Genomic DNA, 18,682 nt, shown 5'->3' on the forward strand with positions numbered 1-18,682 from the left:
CATTTAAAACATAAAAAATTCAGATCCAGTAAACTGAGACAGGACTCTGCTACACTGGCCATACAGTAATAGGCGTTAGGGAACCTCAACATTGTGGGATTCACAGAATTACATATTAGAACTAATTTAATAGGATCTCTGTTGTGGAAGTACTCAGTTACTAAAGTCCATCTTTGTCCTCTAGCAACATGATGCACATCTGCCTTACAGATTATTATCATAAAGAATGCAGACTGACCAGTATGGCCGTTTTTGTTCCATGACTTTAACTTGAAAATGGGCAGGCAGACACCATTAAATGTTGGTTCCCATCGCTGTGCATGAAAATACTGCTACAGGAAGTTGCTGACAGCAGTCAGCACAGTGCAGCACGCCCTAACCCCAAATTTAGAGCACTAAAGACACACAACACAGACACACACGCAGAGCCCACAGAACAGGAAGCCTGTAGCCCTGCACCACCCTGGGGTGACGATTCTCAGATCACCCCATAGTCAATCTGCAATCTCAGTTTCCCATATAAGGCCTCCAGAGGCCAATGGAGAACTGCAGAAAACACAGGAATCAGTTCCTCCCTCTAATTTTAGTATTGTGAAAGCATTGACAACCAGGACCAATTACTGGTCAGAAGTCAAATTGGTCTAAGTTGATTCCCTCTCCATTCTTACCCATTCAAAGTGAGTGAGCCATCTGATCTGTCATCTTAACAATTGTATTTTGTTGACATTGGATATTGTACTTGGATCTAATGTTCTAGTGAAAATTTTAAATATCTTCTTTGAGTTAGAGTAACTTGCTTGATATGGTGTTGAAATAAAGTTTTGATCTTGATAAATCCACGGGTAAAAACCAACCCTACATTATGAGTCAGAGATGTTATGCAGAACAAGTTAAACACATTATGATTTAATCCCCACTAACAGCGGAATAGCCAAAGTGTCATTCAAAGGGAATCCCATGTCACAACAATGCACACTAACATTACACCAAACTTTTACAATAAAACCAATGTAATTCAAGGCTTGACGATACAATAAATGTGCCTACCTGGAGGTGCAAGAAGGCTTGTACCAATTTTGTCCTCTTCTCTCTGAATGTTCAGAGGCTCCCAGATGTCAGAGGGAGTTTAATAACTTCCATTTGCATTAATACCCATCATATTAAACCTGGAATATCTCTCTTTCACCATCTAGTTTCCATCAAATTAGTGCACTTGTCCAAGAGTCCTGTGTTCAGAGGTCCTGTGGTGTCAGTTGTAAATCCCAGAAGTCTACCACTGCCCTGTGTGCGCACACAGGTTTCAACTTGCCTGACTGCCTCTGTATCATTTCCTGTTCTACCAACTGTGTATTGGAACAGAGAATGGTGAGACTGGGGGACAGGAACAAACACTCACACAGAGTGCTACAGTATGGCAAATGGTAGTGACTCAGTTTAGTCCTATCGTCTCATAAATAAAAAATTGTTTCCATTTAGTCTGTGACCATTACTTCTGTTTAGAACTAGTGCTGAACATTCTCTGGTTATAGGCGAACAGCCCAGAGAAATTCCCCCCAAAATATGCATCAACTATGGGCCCTGGTCAAAAGTAGTGCACTATATTGGGAATAGGGTCCCATTCGAGACACAAACATAGGCTATTAGTGTTAAATACCATCTAGCCTGCACGCCAGTGTGCATTCTGCTGGTTTGGTATAACTACATGGCAGTTGGACAAAAAAGGGACGCAAAGAGACTGGTATCAAGATTATTTCCAATCTGTTTTATTAGGAATTACACCTCTGATTCACATCCTTTTATCCTCATAATATTTCCCTCTACTTTACAAAGCAAGTTAGTCAAGTCTACAGTAAACTCATGTCTCACCTATTCCCTAGACTCCTAGAGGATGTTACAGAGGTTTGAACCCCGAGCTATGAATTTCCCTTTGTGGGGAATTTAGGACCAAAAACCAATTAAAAAGACCAATGTATGGTTTGTCACAGAAACTTTATTCCCACATATGCAGTACTGCTCTAAACAATGGGCAGTGTGTGTGTGTTTGGTCGCACAGCTGGGAGAACATTACCTCTAAACTTAAAGGATAACAAAGTTGGCCTGCCAGATAGGGCTCTGTTCAAAATAATTGCTGTTTTTAGTGCTGGCATCTACAGCTCCATCAGGGCTAGGATTTCATCAACACGCGACGTCTTCCTCTCACTGGGGTTCTTGGTGCCAAAAGCCTTCTCCACCAGATCCTGCTTCTGCCTCTGAATCTTCACCATGTTCTCCTCCACGGAGCCCTTCACTATGAACTACACACACAATAAATATTTGTATGTACACACATACACCGCTTCTGCCTCTGTGTCCATTATAAAACTACACACTGTAGTGACTACATTACCCACAACCCGCAGCCATGTAACCTCTGACCTTAGTGATGACAACATCTCTCTTCTGGCCAAGGCGGTGACACCGGTCCACACACTGGTCCTCTGCTGCTGGGTTCCATGCCTGTGGACACACACAAAAGTCAGAGTGTGTACATGTATGTCTGTGTGTGAGGAAAGTGTAGATTGCTGAACAGTTGACACGCTTACTGGGTCCATGAGGAAGACGCGGGATGCAGCGCTGAGGTTTATCCCCACCCCTCCGGCTTTGAGTGACAGCAGCATGATCAATGGGCTGCCAGGGGCGTCGCTCTGGAACTCCTGAATGACCTGAGCCCGCCTTTTCTGGCTCATAGTGCCGTCCAGACGTACAAACTTGAAACCCTCCTCCCTGGAGGCAGAGCGTGAGAGAGTGATCCGGGGTAAAATATATTTTTAAGTGTTCTGTGTGTGTGTGTATGTATGTATGTATGTATGTATGTATGTATGTATGTATGTATGTATGTATGTATGTATGTATGTATGTATGTATGTATGTGTGTACATGTTACCTGAGTGGAATCTCCAGAATAGTGAGGAAGCGTGTGAACTGAGAGACAACCAGACTCCTGATGCTGTCGTCCTCACTACGCAGTCTGAGCAGGCTAGACATTAGAGCCTCCACCTACACACACCGTTAGTTGATCAGGCGGTGTCTTACAGTAGCTAGAAGCCATCACATCTTATAGCACATGAAAATCATTCGCCAGGAGTACGGATTCTATGAACATACAGTAATAAATCAATTATACAGACTATATATGTGTGTGTGTGTTTGTGAACCCTTTGAAATTCTGGATTTCTGCATAAATTGGTCATAAAATTAGATCTGATCTTCATCTAAGTCACAACAGACAAACAGTCTGCTTAAACTAATAACACACAAATTGTATTTTTCTTGTCTATATTGAATACATCATTTAAACATTCACAGTGTAGGTTGGAAAAAMTATGTGAACCCCTAGGCTAATGACTTCTCCGAAAGCTAATTGGAGTCAGGAGTCAGCTAACCTGGAGTACAATCATTGAGACGAGATTGGAGACGTTGGTTAGAGCTGCCCTGCCCTATAAAATCTCACAAAATTTGAATTTGATATTCACAAGAAGCATTGCCTGATGTGAACCATCCCTCGAACAAAAGAGATCTCAGAAGACCTAAGATTAAGAATGGTTGACTTGCATAAAGCTGGAAAGAGTTACAAAAGTATCTCTAAAAGCCTTGATGTTCATCAGTTCACGGTAAGACAAATAGTCTAAAAATTGAGAAAGTTCAGCACTGTTGCTACTCTCCCTAGGAGTGGCCGTCCCTGCAAAGATGACTGCACGAGCACAGCGCAAAATGCTCAATGAGGTTAAGAAGAATCCTACTGTCAGCTAAAGACTTACAGAAGTCTCTGGAAAATGCTAGCATCTCTGTTGCCGAGTCTACGATACGTAAAACACTAAACAAGAATGGTGTTCATGGGGGGACACCACAGGAGAAGCCACTGGTGTCCAAAAAAATTATAAAATTGCTGCACGTCTGAAGTTCTCAAAAGAGCATCTGGATGTTCTACAGCGCTATTGGAAAAATATTCTGTGGACAGATGAAACTAAAGTCGAGTTGTTTGGAAGGAACTAGCAACACTATGTGTGAAGAGAAAAAAAGACAGCACACCAACATCAAAACCTCATCCCAACTGTAAAGTATAGTGGAGGGAGCATCATGGTTTGGAGCTGCTTTGAAGCCTCAGGGCCTGGACAGCTTGCTATCATTGATGGAAAAATGAATTCCCAAGTTTATCAAAACATTTTGCAGGAGAATGTTAGGCTATCTGTCTGCAAATTGAAGTTCAACAGAAGTTGGGTGATGCAACAGGACAACGACCCAAAACACAGAAGTAAATCAACAACAGAATGGCTTCAACAGAAGAAAATAAGTCTTCTGGAGTGGCCCAGTCAGAGTCCTGACCTCAACCCGATTGAGATGCTGTGGCATGACCTCAAGAGAGCAGTTCACATCAGACATCCCAAGAATATTGCTGAACTGAAACAGTTTTGTAAAGAGGAGTGGTCCAAGATGTCTCCTGACCGTTGTGCAGCTCTGATCCACAACTACAGAAAACGTTTGGTTGAGTTCATTATTAAGACCAAGGGATCACATACTTTTTCCACCCTGCACTGTGAATGTTTAACCGGTGTGTTCAATAAAGACATGAAAATGTACAATTGTTTGTGTGTTATCAGTTTAAGCAGACTGTTTGTCTATTGTTGTGACTTAGATGAAGATCAGATCCAATTTTATGACCAATTTATGCAGAAGTCAGGGAATTCCAAAGGGTTCACATACTTTTTCTTGCCACTGTGTATGTGTGCGTACACACACACACACACAAAACCGGTCAAAAGTTTTAGAACACCTACTCATTCAAGGGATTTTCTTCATTTTTACTATTTTCTACATTGTAGAATAATAGTGAAGACATCAAAACTATGAAATAACACCTATGGAATCATGTAGTAAGCAAAAAATGCATTAAAATGCAAATCAATTTATAACATTTTTGACATGCGTTTTCTGGATTTTTTTGTTGTTATTCTGTCTCTCACTGTTCAAATAAACCAACCATTAAAATTATAGACTGATCATTTCTTTGTCAGTGGGCAAACGTACAAAATCAACAGGGGATCAAATACTTTCCCCCCTCACTGTATGTATGTATGTATGTATGTATGTATGTATGTATGTATGTATGTATGTATGTATGTATGTATGTATGRATGTATGCATGTATGCATACACAACAACTTTCTACAACAGGGTGGTGTTCACTAGGAATCAAACGGGCCCAAACAGGGAGGGACTACCTGAACATTTCCAATAAATGTTTTGCTAGTTTGCACAAATGAATATACCACAGAAGTGGTTCTCCAGGTGTGTGTATTTTACCTTGGAGCTGCTCCTCCAGTTCTCCAAGAGGTTACTCTCCTCCTCCTCTTCCTCCAGAGGGAACTCCACTAGTTCACTGGCCTTGATCTGGCCTCTGCACAGAGGGCACCGCGCCTGCTCCTACACACACAATAAGTGCCCCCGGGCAAGGCCTGCATCAATATATATAGATAGATAGATAGATAGATAGATAGATAGATAGATAGATAGAGACAGACAGACATGGCGTGTATGTAGTTAAATACCTGCTCACTGCGTATGACCTCTGCGATGCAGGGTCTGCAGTAGACGTGTGCACAGTGTGTGATGACGGGCAGACGAACAGAGTCCAGACATACAGCACACTCTTCATCAGAGCCAGTGCCCAGCACCAGCCTCAGCTTCATTATCAGACGCTCTCTCAACTCTGCAGGAGTCACAGCTACCACACCTGTCGAGGGGGGGAGGGGTGGGGGAGAGGGTGTCGGTATGTGGCTTATTTAAAATACCAACAAAACAATCAGCTACAAAAGTTACAAAATGTATGTGTATACACACGCTTTACCCATATATGTGTGTGTTACCTGTGTGTGTAGTGGTCTTTCCCAGTAGGTCAGGGTGGCAGCAGAACTGTCTCAGCCTGACTAGGATAGCCAGAACATCTGCGTAGTTCCTGAGGACGGTCCCCTCTGCAACGTACCTACACACACACACACACACAGGTAAAAACACACACGGCCACACACAGGCAAAGACACACACGGCCACACACAGGTAAAGACACACACACAGGTAAAGACACACACAGCCACACCTGCTGATGGTGGTGCGTCCCTCTGTGCGTGCCAGCTCGTATTCCTCCCTCTCCTTCTGTGTCAGCTCCACTTCCTCTATTCTGACGCTCCTCTCCGGCAGAGAGACCAGAGGCCGACCACACACACGGCTGGTCTTCGTACGACGCAGCGTGACACACTTCACCAGAGCCTGCAGATTCCTACACACACACACGCCGGGTCAAACACACACATTTGAGTTGTCAGCTTTGGCAGCCAGTGAAAACATAAACACTAGACATTGTTACAAATGTGAGATGCTGTAGTCGAGATCAGTTGTCGCTTTAGCAGGAGGGCTCTAAAAACCATGAGTCAGCCAGCCAGTCAGTCATGACGGTAAATGACTCTCTCGCTGTTATTTGTGCGCGCGCGTGTACTGACTGCAGGCCGGTCTTGTCCCCCTGTGTGACAGGTCTCTGTATGACTCTGTTCCACCACTCTCTCACGTCGAACGGCTTCAGACGCAGAAACGCCACCAGCATCCACAGATCCCTCAGGTTGTTCTGGATGGGAGTGCCTGGACACAAATTACACTGAGCTCTACACATGTTCTACGTCAGCAGTTGACATTATCCACTAGCAGTGTGTATGTGTGTGGCTAGTACCTGTGAGTATCCAGCGTCTCTGTGTGTTTAATTTGAGTACAGCCTTGCTCTGCTGGGCGTTTGGGTTTCTGATAATATGGCCCTCGTCCAAGACTACTCTCAGCCAGCTCACTGTATGGAGGGGACTAGCAATGCCCTGAGACAGAGACGAGTAAGTGAAAGAGAGAGCGTTGCAGTTTACTAGTCCCAAATCAAGAGCTATAACACACACCCACCCTCCACTCACCGAGTAGTCAGCAGAAAGCACGTTGTAGGTGGTGAGGACCACGTGCTGCGAGGACAGGAAGTGTGTGTCCCTGTTGCGTTCCGAGCCGTAGTACAGATACACATTCAGCTTGACGTCCGCTCGCACATGCTGATCCAACTGGTCCTACAACACAAGTTAACATGTTAGTGGGTGTGTGTGTGTCAGAGTGACTGACCGTTTGTTTGTTTGTATGTGTGTCTGACTGTTTGTGTGTGACTGACTGACTGTTTGTGTGTGTGCACGAATGTGCAAAAGAGTTTGTGTGTTCTCACCAGCCAGTTGCTGAGTACCGATAAGGGGCAGATGATGAGAGTGGCTCTGGCTGCTGGGTCGTCTGTGCTCTGGGAAGAGGCAGCTTCCACCGGCGAAACTACACTTTTACCTTAACTCACACACACACCAAATAATGCAGTCATCGAATTGGTGGGGATGCGTGTAGCTTTGTTATCACAGATCATCAGTATATCAATGATGCATGGCAGAGCAATATAATATATCCACCATATATTGACCACTGAACTCACCGACACTCTTTTTCTGAGGAGCTCCCTGTGTTAACCCACTCAGTGCTGCTGCAAAGTCCAGGTCCTCCAACACAGCACCCCCTACAGATACACACACGTGACACACAGTTTTGCATGCAAAGCCTAGTGTTGCATGCAAACTATTTTTCAAATCCTAAATGCCAGTACTTGTAAAGACGGCTGTCTTACCTTTCCTTGAGGTGCTGACTGCTTTCCCTTTGGTCTTAGCAGCTGAAAGGACAGATTTTATTGCAGCACAGACCACTACATATACATGGCATCAGGAGGGACAAAATCACACGCACAGCCGATTTACCTTTCTTTGTTGTGGTGGCCTTGGCTTTGCCTCCCTGTGGCCTTCCCTTCGCTGTGTGGTGAAGGACGGATATATTAGTTCAGCTGAGTCTCCATGTACTCACACAAACAGTAGTAGTGTGTATATTAGGGACTTCTACCTTTCTTTTCAGACACCCAGTCCTCGTCTCCATCCTCCACTACATCCTCTTGCACCACGTCCACTGACTCCACCTGAGTTTCAGCCTGATTGGCTCTGAAACACACACAAAATTTGTCCTGACAGAAACCAGAGGTGATAACATATTGCAAGCAGAGAGCTATATGCTAAGGCTCTAACCTACCTCATACAAGGGGAGTGACCAGCGGGAGCCACAGACACTTCTGCCTGTACGCCCTCGCCACTCTTCCCTGAGCGAGAGAGATAGACAAGAGACAGAGAGAAAAGGGAATCAACATTAGTGAGAGAGAAGGAGCAGGCACCTGAAATGTCTGAGCACACACACTTACCTTCAGGGTTTTTCCTTGCGGTGGTAGAGGCCTTAGGTTCAGGGGAAGACTTCTCCTACAGAGACATATAGAGACACAGCTCACTGACAGGACATTCAGAGATCCACGCACAAAGGCTGCCATCTTTTCACTTTACCAAATCCAAGATGGCGTAGCAGTCGGACGTGTGTTGTCTTGTCTTGTCCCGTGTAAATAGTCTTCGTATTTGTCGTATACATTTCGTATATATTTTAATTTCACTTTCCATCTAGGAACTGAATATACATTCCTACATTCCGCCTCACCCAATGTGGTACGGACCTGCTATTTTTTATACTTTAGAACCGTAACCCCAATCAGAAGCTAGCCAGATAACTAGCTACTAGCTAGTAGTCAGTTAGCCACTGCTGCGGTCTTCGCCCTTAACTGCGGACACAGCCAGCTTCATACCGGGCCGATACCTGCCAGTCTGCAAGCGCGATATCAACCCAGAGCATATAGGACTGCTTTTTCTCTACCACATCACCGGATTCCTGACGCAAGCTCTGGACAATTACACCGTATTATCACAGCTAGCTAGCTGCAACCGAGTGGCTACTACTGGCTAACACCTCTGTCCCGAAGCAAGCACCAGTTAGCCTTGAGCTAGCCTCGAGCTAGGCCATCTGCCGGCTAGCTGCAGCGCGATATCAACCCAGAGCATATAGGACTGCTTTTTCTCTACCACATCACCGGATTCCTGACGCAAGCTCTGGACAATTACACCGTATCATCACAGCTAGCTAGCTGCAACCGAGTGGCTACTACTGGCTAACACCTCTGTCCCGAAGCAAGCACCAGTTAGCCTTGAGCTAGCCTCGAGCTAGGCCCATCTGCCGGCTAGCTGCAAGCGCGATATCAACCCAGAGCATATAGGACTGCTTTTTCTCTACACATCACCGGATTCCTGACGCAAGCCCTGGACAATTACACCGTATCATCACAGCTAGCTAGCTGCAACCGAGTGGCTACTACTGGCTAACACCTCTGTCCCGAAGCAAGCACCAGTTAGCCTTGAGCTAGCCTCGAGCTAGGCCCATCTGCCGGCTAGCTGAAGAGCTAGTGCCACTGCCACTGCCACGAAGCTAGCACCAGTTAGCAAACACTATTCTAATATCACAACCTCTTCTTTCGCCATCGCCATCTGGCTTGGATTCTTTGTCGACCAACCACGTCTGAGCAGACCCCCTCCGTCTGAGCAGACCACCCCCCGGGCTACTAACTTTAAACGCCGCGTGCTAGCTTAGTGGAGGCCCCCTGCTCCATCTACGGCTGCCCCCTGGACACTATGATCACTTGGCTACATAGCTGATGCATGCTTGACTGTCCATTAATTCACGGTACTCCATTCTGTTTATTTGTGTTTTATCTGTCGGCTCTGTGCTTTAACTCAGGATCTGTGTGTAGTTAATCCGACCCTCTCTGCCTAGTCGTCGCCATTTTACCTGTTGTTGCTGTGTTAGACTAGCACCCTGTTATTGCTGCTGTTATCTTACCTGTTGTTTTAGCTAGCTCTCCAATCAAGACCTGCAATCACTTTATGCCTTATTGTATGTCTCTCTCAAATATCAAATATGCCTTGCATACTGTTGTTCAGGCTAGTTATCATTAACATTGTTTTGGTTTGCAATGGACCCTGTAGTTCCACTCTCCGTACCTCTGATACCTCCTTTGTCCCACCCACACATGCGGTGACCTCACCCATTGAGACCAGCATGTCCAGAGATACAACCTCTCTTATCATCACCCAGTGCCTGGGCTTGCCTCCGCTGTACCGCGCGCCCACCATACCCCTGTCTGCACATTATGCCCAGAATCTATTCTACCACGCCCATAAATCTGCTCCTTTTATTCTTTGTCCCCAACGCTCTAGGCGACAGTTTGATAGCCTTTAGCCGCACCCTCATCCTACTACTCCTCTGTTCCTCGGGTGATGTGGAGGTAAACCCAGGCCTGCATGTCCCCAGTCACCCTCTTTTGTTGACTTCTGTGATCGAAAAAGCCTTGGCTCATGCATGTCAACATCAGAAGCCTCTCCCTAAGTTTGCCTTACTCACCGCTTTAGCACACTCTGCAACCCTGATGTCCTTGCCGTGTCCGAATCCTGGCTTAGGAAGGCCACCAAAAATTCTGAGATTTCCATACCCAACTATAACACTTTCCGTCAAGATAAGACTGCCAAGGGGAGGAGTTGCAATCTACTGCAGAGATAGCCTGCAAAGTTCTGTCATACTTCCAGGTCTATGCCAAACAGTTCGAACTTCTAATTTTAAAAATTAATCTCTCCAGAAATAAGTCTCTCACTGTTGCCGCCTGCTACCGACCCCCCTCAGCTCCCAGCTGTGCCCTGGACACCATCTGTGAATTGATCGCTCCCCATCTAGCTTCAGAGTTTGTTCTGTTAGGTGACCTAAACTGGGATATGCTTAACCCCGGCAGTCCTACAATCCAAGCTTGATGCCTCAATCTCACACAAATCATCAAGGAACCCACCAGGTACAACCCTAAATCCGTAAACATGGGCACCCTAATAGACATTATCCTGACCAACCTGCCCTCCAAATACACCTCTGCTGTCTTCAATCAAGATCTCAGCGATCACTGCCTCATTGCCTGTATCCCGCACGGGTCCGCGGTCAAACGACCACCCCTCATCACTGTCAAACGCTCCCTAAAACACTTCTGCGAGCAGGCCTTTCTAATCAACCTGGCCCGGGTACCCTGGAAGGATATTGACCTCATCCCGTCAGTTGAGGATGCCTGGTCATTCTTTAAATGTTACTTCCTCACCATATTAGACAAGCATGCTCCGTTCAAAAAATGCAGAACCAAGAACAGATATAGCCCTTGGTTCACTCCAGACCTGACTGCCCTCGACCAGCACAAAAACATCCTGTGGCGAACTGCAATAGCATCGAGAAGAGCCCCGCGATATGCAACTGTTCAGGGAAGTCAGGAACCAATACACGCAGTCAGTCAGGAAGCAAAGGCCAGCTTTTTCAAGCAGAAATTTGCATCCTGTAGCTCTAACTCCAAAAAGTTCTGGGATACTGTAAAGTCCATGGAGAACAAGAGCACTTCCTCCCAGCTGCCCACTGCACTGAGGCTAGGTAACACGGTCACCACCGATAAATCCGTGATAATCGAAGACTTCAACAAGCATTTTCTCAATGGCTGGCATGCCTTCCTCCTGGCGACTCCAACCTTGGCCAACAGCCCCGCCCCCCCGCTGCTACTCGCCAAGCCTCCCCAGCTTCTCTTTACCCAAATCCAGATAGCAGATGTTCTGAAAGAGCTGGAAAACCTAGATCCATACAAATCAGCTGGGCTTGACAATCTGGACCCCTATTTCTGAAACTGTCCGCCGCCATTGTCGCACCCCTATTACCAGCCTGTTCAACCTCTCCTTCGTATCATCTGAGATCCCCAAGGATTGGAAAGCTGCCGCGGTCTCCCCCTCTTCAAAGGGGGAGACACCCTGGACCCAAACTGTTAAGACCTATATCCATCCTCCTGCTATCTAAGGTCTTCGAAAGCCAAGTCAACAAACAGATCACTGACCATCTCGAATCCCACCGTACCTTCTCCGCTGTGCAATCCGGTTTCCGAGCCGGTCACGGGTGCACCTCAGCCACGCTCAAGGTACTAAACGATATCATAACCGCCATCGATAAAAGACATTACTGTGCAGCCGTCTTCATCGACCTGGCCAAGGCTTTCGACTCTGTCAATCACCATATTCTTATCGGCAGACTCAGTAGCCTCGGTTTTCTAATGACTGCCTTGCCTGGTTCACCAACTACTTTGCAGACAGAGTTCAGTGTGTCAAATCGGAGGGCATGTTGTCCGGTCCTCTGGCAGTCTCTATGGGGGTACCACAGGGTTCAATTCTCGGCCGACTCTTTTCTCTGTATACATCAATGATGTTGCTCTTGCTGCGGGCGATTCCCTGATCCACCTCTACGCAGACGACACCGTTCTATATACTTCCGCCCTTCCTTGGACACTGTGCTATCTAACCTCCAAACGAGCTTCAATGCCATACAACACTCCTTCCGTGGCCTCCAACTGCTCTTAAACGCTAGTAAAAACCAAATGCATGCTTTTCAACCGTTCGCTGCCTGCACCCGCACGCCGACTAGCATCACCACCCTGGACGGTTCCGACCTAGAATATGTGGACATCTATAAGTACCTAGGTGTCTGGCTAGACTGCAAACTCTCCTTCCAGACTCATATCAAACATCTCCAATCCAAAATCAAATCAAGAATCGGCTTTCTATTCGCAACAAAGCTCCTTCACTCACGCCGCCAAACTTACCCTAGTAAAACTGACTATCCTACCGATCCTCGACTTCGGCGATGTCATCTACAAAATAGCTTCCAATACTCTACTCAGCAAACTGGATGCAGTTTATCACAGTGCCATTCGTTTTGTTACTAAAGCACCTTATACGACCCACCACTGCGACCTGTATGCCCTAGTCGGCTGGCCCTCGCTACATGTTCGTCGTCAGACCCACTGGCTCCAGGTCATCTACAAGGCTATGCTAGGTAAAGTGCCGCCTTACTTCAGTTCACTGGTCACGATGGCTACACCCACCCGCAGCACGCGCTCCAGCAGGTGTATCTCACTGATCATCCTAAAGCCAAAACTCATTTGGACGCCTTTCCTTCCCCAGTTCTCTGCTGCCTGCGACTGGAACGAATTGCAAAAATCTCTGAAGTTGGAGACTTTTATCTCCCTCAACAACTTTAAAAATCTGCTATCCGAGCAGCTAACCGATCGCTGCAGCTGTACATAGTCCATCTGTAAACTACCCACCCAATTTACCTACCTCACCCCCATACTGCTTTTATTTATTTACTTTTCTGCTCTTTTGCACACCAGTATCTCTTCTTGCACATGATCATCTGATGATTTATCACTGCCTCAGTGGGTTAATCTGCTAAATTGTAATTATTCGATTTATTGCCTACCTCATGCCTTTTGCACACATTGTATATAGATTCTCTTTTTTTTCTACCATGTTATTGACTTGTTTATTGTTTACTCCATGTGTAACTCTGTGTTGTCTGTTCACACTGCTATGCTTTATCTTGGCCAGGTCGCAGTTGCAAATGAGAACTTGTTCTCAACTAGCCTACCTGGTTAAATAAAGGTGAAATAAAAAAAATWWAAAAAACGACAGCTGATCTGAACCAGTGTTGGGGTCAATTCATGAAAGAAAACTTGAAATTGGGTTTACTTTTTGAATTGACTGGAGAAATTAAAATGGAATTGACCCCGTCCCCCCAACCCTGATCTGAACAGACATGATAGATTTGTCACTATCACCTAATCCTTTCACCAATCAGCAGCCACGAAGGAAACCCACTTCAGATCATAACACTTACCGGTTCACACAGAGGTTTCCCGTGGTGGAAGTTGGAGAGGATCAGAGCGATGGTGGTCAATGTTTTCCCCTGAAAACACAAACCACAGTGGTGATGGTGAAGGGTGTGTGTGTGTGTTCGTGTTCGTGTACTGTACATGGTCAGTAATCAGTGTGTGTGTTCGTCTTACCAGTCCCATGTCGTCAGCCAGTATGCCGCCCCGGACCCTCTGTGGTCTCTCTCTAACAGAGGAGTGTGTGAGTGTGTTATAGAACAGTCCCTCCTTAACCTCCCAGAAGTGGGGCAGCGCAGTGTTGTTTTCACACACACACATCCAGCTCAGAGCCTGCTTCTGGTGGGGCAGCAGCGGAGTACACACTGCCTGTAGATCGACAGATACACACACAAACAGCCATGAGTCTATTATGATTTCAACCTCCTCCATCCTTCCTCTGTGTGTGTGTGTGTGTGTGTATATATATACTGGCGTTCAAAATTTTGGGGTCACTTAGAAATATCCTTGTTTTTGAAAGAAAAGCAAATGTTTTGTCCATTAATAACATCAAATTGATCAGAAAGACAGTGTAGACATTGTTAATGTTGTAAATGACTACTGCAGCTGGAAATGGCCGATTCTTTATGGAATATCTACATATGCGTACAGAGGCCCATTATCAGCAACTTTAAAACATTAACAATGTCTATACTGTATTTCTGATCAATTTGATGTTATTTTAATGGACAAAGAAAATGTGCTTTTCTTTCAAAATCAAGAACATTTCTAGGTAACCCCAAACTTTTGAACGGTAGTGTGTGTGTGGGTGTGTACACACAGTACCAGTCAAAAGTTTGAACACACCTACTCATTGCAGGGTTTTTCTTTATTTTGACTATTTTCTACATTGTAGAATAATAGTGAAGACATCAAAACTATGAAATAACACATGGAATCATGTAGTAATCAAAAAAGTGTTAAACAAATCTAAATATATTTTATATCTGAGATTCTTAAAATAGCCACATGAAGGTCAGTCAATCCAGAAAATTTCAAGAATTTCAAGACTTCAAGTACAATTGCAAGCCATCAAGCGCTAAGATTAAACTGGCTCTCATGTGGACCGCCACAGGAAAGGAAGACCCAGAGTACCTCTGCTGCAGAGGACAAGTTCATTAGAGTTAACTGCATCTCAGATTGCAGCCCAAATAAATCCTTCACAGAATTCAAGTAACAGACGCARCATTCTCAACATCAACTATTCAGAGGAGACTACGTGAATCAGACCATCATGGTCGAATTGCTGCAAAGAAACCACTACCAAAGGACACCAATAATTAGAAGAGACTTGCTTGGGCCAAGAAACATGAGTAATGGACATTAGACGGAAATCTGTCCAAATGTTAGATTTTTGTCTTTGTGAGATGCAGAGTAGTTGAACGGATGATCTCCGTATGTGTGGTTCCCACCGTGAAGCATGAAGGAGGTGGTGTTATGGTGTGGAGGTGCTTTGCTGGTGACACTGTCTGTGACTCATTTAGAATACAAGGCACACTTAACCAGCATAGCTAAAACAGCATTCTGCAGCGCTGCATCAGATGACCTGGCCTCCACAATCACCCGACCTCAACCCAATTGAGATGGCTTGGGATGAGTTGGACCGCAGAGTGAAGGAAAAGCAGCCAACAAGTGCTCCTTCAAGACTGTTGGAAAAGCATTCCTCCTGAAGCTGGTTGAGAGAATGCCAAGAGTGTGCAAAGCTGTCATCAAGGCAAAGGGTGGCTACTTTGAAGAATTTCAAATATAAAATATATTTTTACTTGTTTACACTTTTTTGGTTACTACATGATTCCATACGTGTTATTTCATAGGTTTGATGTCTTCACTATTATTCTACAATATAGAAAATAGTAAAAATAAAGAAAAACCCTGGAATAAATTTTGACTGGTACTGTATAAATTTTATATTTCTCCCCAATTTCGTGATATTCAATTAAGATCTTGTCTCATCGCTCCAACTGCCCAACGGCCTCAGGAAAGGTGAAGGTCGAGTCGTGTCCTCCGAAAAATGACCCGCCAAAGCGTGCTTCTTTTGTATTATGATTTTTACCATTTTTATTTACCCCTTGGTAGTCTCCAATTGGTAGTTACAGTCTTGTCTCATCGCTGCAACTCCTGTACGGACTCGGGAGAGGCGAAGGTCGACGGCCGTGCGTCCTCAGAAACACAACCCAACCAAGCAGCAGTGCTTCTTGACACAATGCCAGCTTAACCCAGAAGCCAGCCACACCAATGTGACGGAGGAAACACAGTACACCTGGCGACCATGTCAGCGTGCATGCGCCCGGCCCACCACAGGAGTTGCTAGAGCGCGATGGGACAAGGACATCCTTGCCGGCCAAACCCTCAACTAACCCGGACGACGCTGGACCAATAGTGCGCCGCCCCATGGGTCTCCCGGTCGCGGTCGGCTGCAACAGAGCCTGGACTCGACCAGGATCTCTAGTGGCACAGCTAGCACTGCGATGCAGTGCCTTAGACCACTGCGTCACTCGGGAGGCCCCCAAAGCGCGCTTCTTAACACCCGCCCGATTAAACCCGGAAGCCAGCTGCACCAATGTGTCGGAGGAAACACCGTTCAACTGACGACCGAAGACAGCCTGCAGGGCCCGGCGCACCACAAAGAGTCTGTATAGCGGAATGAGCCAAGTAAAGCCCCCCACCAGCCAAACCCTCCCCTAACCCGGATGACGCTGGMCCAATTGTGCGCCGCCCTATGGGACTCCCGGTCACGGCCAGTTGGGCTTGAAGCCCAGGCTGTAGTGATGCCGCAACACTGCAATGCAGTGCCTTAGACCGCTGCGCCACTCAGGAGGCCCTCCATTCCTGACTCTCCACACTCTCTCCCGCTTCTCTCAAAAACACACAAGTATACATGCACTCACCTCCACTGCCTCTCTCTCTCCAATCTTATCCTCCATCAGGTTTTCAAATAAATTGTCAAATGCATTCTTCAACTGCAGGAGAGGGGAGGAAACGGCGTGATATGACAACCCAGACGTAGGTAATCATAATTTTCAATATCTTGGTGTACATCTTTATACTGTAGGGAATAGGGTGCTATTTGGGAAGCAGATGGTTGGAAGTACAATACCTCTTCTGCAGTCAGTAGGACAGTCTTCCTGGGCAGATCTCTAGAACCATCTACACACATGAATCCTTTCCCAAAATGAGACACACACACACACACAGTGAGACAAGAGATTGCCCAGGAGGAGGCTATGAGTGTACCTGTGTCAGCATGTGTGTGTGTGTGTGTACCTGTAGGCCCACTCTGCAGTTTGAAGCTGCGTGAAGTTATCTGCCTCACCACTGCATCTCTGTTCTCCTCTCTCCCCCAGAAGGACAGAACTACAGACATGGTGAACTGGTTTTTCACCCCGAACGGGACCACCCTAAACACACACAAAACAGTTAATTACCTTGGCTTGTACACACAGAGTTGCATATCAGTTATAAACACTGATCCATGGACCTCTACATGAACTTTGACAGGACCCATGGGCACTGTCAGCCCTGCTCTCACACACACTCACTCACCCTTCCACCCTGGCCAAGTTGTTGTCCATGATGTTAGCCAACACCGCGGCTAGCTCTCGTTTGATGTGCCCCACCTGACTGCCATAGACGTTAGCTACCATCACCGCATTACGGTCGTACGGGTTCTGAGGCTGACGCACCAGAGACACCATCTCCCCTTTGTTTACCTATACACACATAATAAGGTCATTCATTCTAAAGGCCTATTCGTGCCGCATAAGTTAAAGTGAAAGTAGTAAGACGTTAGTTAGCCTAAAGCCAGGAGTGGTCAGGACAAACTCCTGGACCAACTTAAGATTCATGGATTTAGCAAGTTTTTCTTTACCTTTTGGTAGATAGTTACTTACCACGCCAGTATAATACCGGAGGCCTACCACGCTCCCACGTAGGCTGCCAAACAGCACCCCAGTGTCTGGCTCTCGGTCCAGCTCTTCTCCTGTGCCTCGGATGGCCTGGGACAACGTCTCTGTGACAGGGTCATCCGCAAAGCTAAACCCAGCCCCTCCAAACCATCGCCTGGACTGCATGGTGCCTGAAACACACACACAGTTGACAAGTAGCCCCGTGTTTCCCCAAGGCCATACCCCAGGGTGTGCACACATGTTTTGTTCTATCCCAACAATAAGACTGACTCCTGATTAAACTAGCTAACTAGTTGAATTCAGTGTTTTATTTGCAAGTGCAAAATGAACTCCCAACATAACTAGCTGACATTCGAGCTAGCTAGTTGGCTACTGGTCTGGATTGGATTAATCAATCAAATGTATTTATAAAGCCCTTTTTGCATCAGCAGACGTCAAGGTGCTTATACAGAAACTGAGCAGAAAACCCCAAACAGCAAGCAACGCAGACATAGAAGCACGGTGGCTAGGAGGGGTGGTCTCTAGTAAGACTATGATTATCTCAAATTAAAGCAGCTACAATAAACATTTGACTAGTAGTGGGCACTAGCACGTGCATGGCGTTTTGGTCTAACATTAAAAACTWGGAAGCATTAGCTGAGCTTGTTCTAAGCTAACTAGCCAACGCTGGTTAATGACCTAACTAGCTAGCTAGCTAGCTAAAGATATTTCTAGCAGCAGGGTGTCTGATTGGCTAATGCATGTATTTCACAATATACAAAACGTTTAACAATAATTCAAATATATCGGGGTTGGGATTCACCTTGAAGATAAACAACTTATTTTCTAAATGTTAGTTTCATAAAGTTTCAGTCCTTCAACGCAGGCTGTCTATTTAAGCGCCTTCGTCTCTCTCCTGAATAGCCAATGAGCGCGGACTCTCAGCTTAGTCTAGCGTCAGAAGAAAGGAACACGCCCACCACAAAGTATTCTGCGTTTTTGATTGGCAAACACGTATTCT

At 45.9% G+C, this 18,682-nt stretch overlaps 1 protein-coding gene across 1 annotated transcript; it reads right to left on the reverse strand.

Annotated features, from left to right (window-relative positions):
* Nucleotides 1–1,741: 1,741 nt before the first annotated feature.
* Nucleotides 1,742–18,582, reverse strand: hltf (helicase-like transcription factor). Its single transcript, XM_023993474.2, has 26 exons — nucleotides 18,485–18,582; nucleotides 17,668–17,852; nucleotides 17,321–17,487; nucleotides 17,042–17,175; nucleotides 16,875–16,939; nucleotides 16,666–16,737; nucleotides 13,916–14,107; nucleotides 13,747–13,815; nucleotides 8,333–8,387; nucleotides 8,167–8,233; nucleotides 7,984–8,078; nucleotides 7,845–7,895; nucleotides 7,718–7,759; nucleotides 7,529–7,609; nucleotides 7,277–7,386; nucleotides 6,984–7,127; nucleotides 6,758–6,893; nucleotides 6,534–6,669; nucleotides 6,134–6,313; nucleotides 5,904–6,019; nucleotides 5,586–5,770; nucleotides 5,341–5,460; nucleotides 2,924–3,036; nucleotides 2,583–2,763; nucleotides 2,416–2,496; nucleotides 1,742–2,294 (listed from the first exon to the last, which is right to left on the reverse strand). The coding sequence occupies exons 2-26, from the start codon at nucleotides 17,845–17,847 to the stop codon at nucleotides 2,148–2,150; spliced, it is 2,919 nt and encodes a 972-aa protein (XP_023849242.1). The 5' UTR covers nucleotides 17,848–17,852; nucleotides 18,485–18,582; the 3' UTR covers nucleotides 1,742–2,147.
* Between the last annotated feature and the right edge of the window lie 100 nt (nucleotides 18,583–18,682).

Source organism: Salvelinus sp. IW2-2015, linkage group LG8, assembly GCF_002910315.2.
Source record: "Salvelinus sp. IW2-2015 linkage group LG8, ASM291031v2, whole genome shotgun sequence".
Classification (NCBI taxonomy): domain Eukaryota; kingdom Metazoa; phylum Chordata; class Actinopteri; order Salmoniformes; family Salmonidae; genus Salvelinus; species Salvelinus sp. IW2-2015.

Bases quoted from the DNA above. Each gene is read 5' to 3' on its own strand.
- hltf (XM_023993474.2), bottom strand. From the start codon at position 17,847: ATGCAGTCCAGGCGATGGTTTGGAGGGGCTGGGTTTAGCTTTGCGGAT. The intron at 6,894-6,983 runs GTGAGTGGAGGG...TCTCTGTCTCAG, and splicing joins TGCTTTCTGCTGACTACTCG to GGCATTGCTAGTCCCCTCCA. The intron at 5,461-5,585 runs GTATTTAACTAC...TTGTGTGTGTAG, and splicing joins AGGTCATACGCAGTGAGCAG to GAGCAGGCGCGGTGCCCTCT.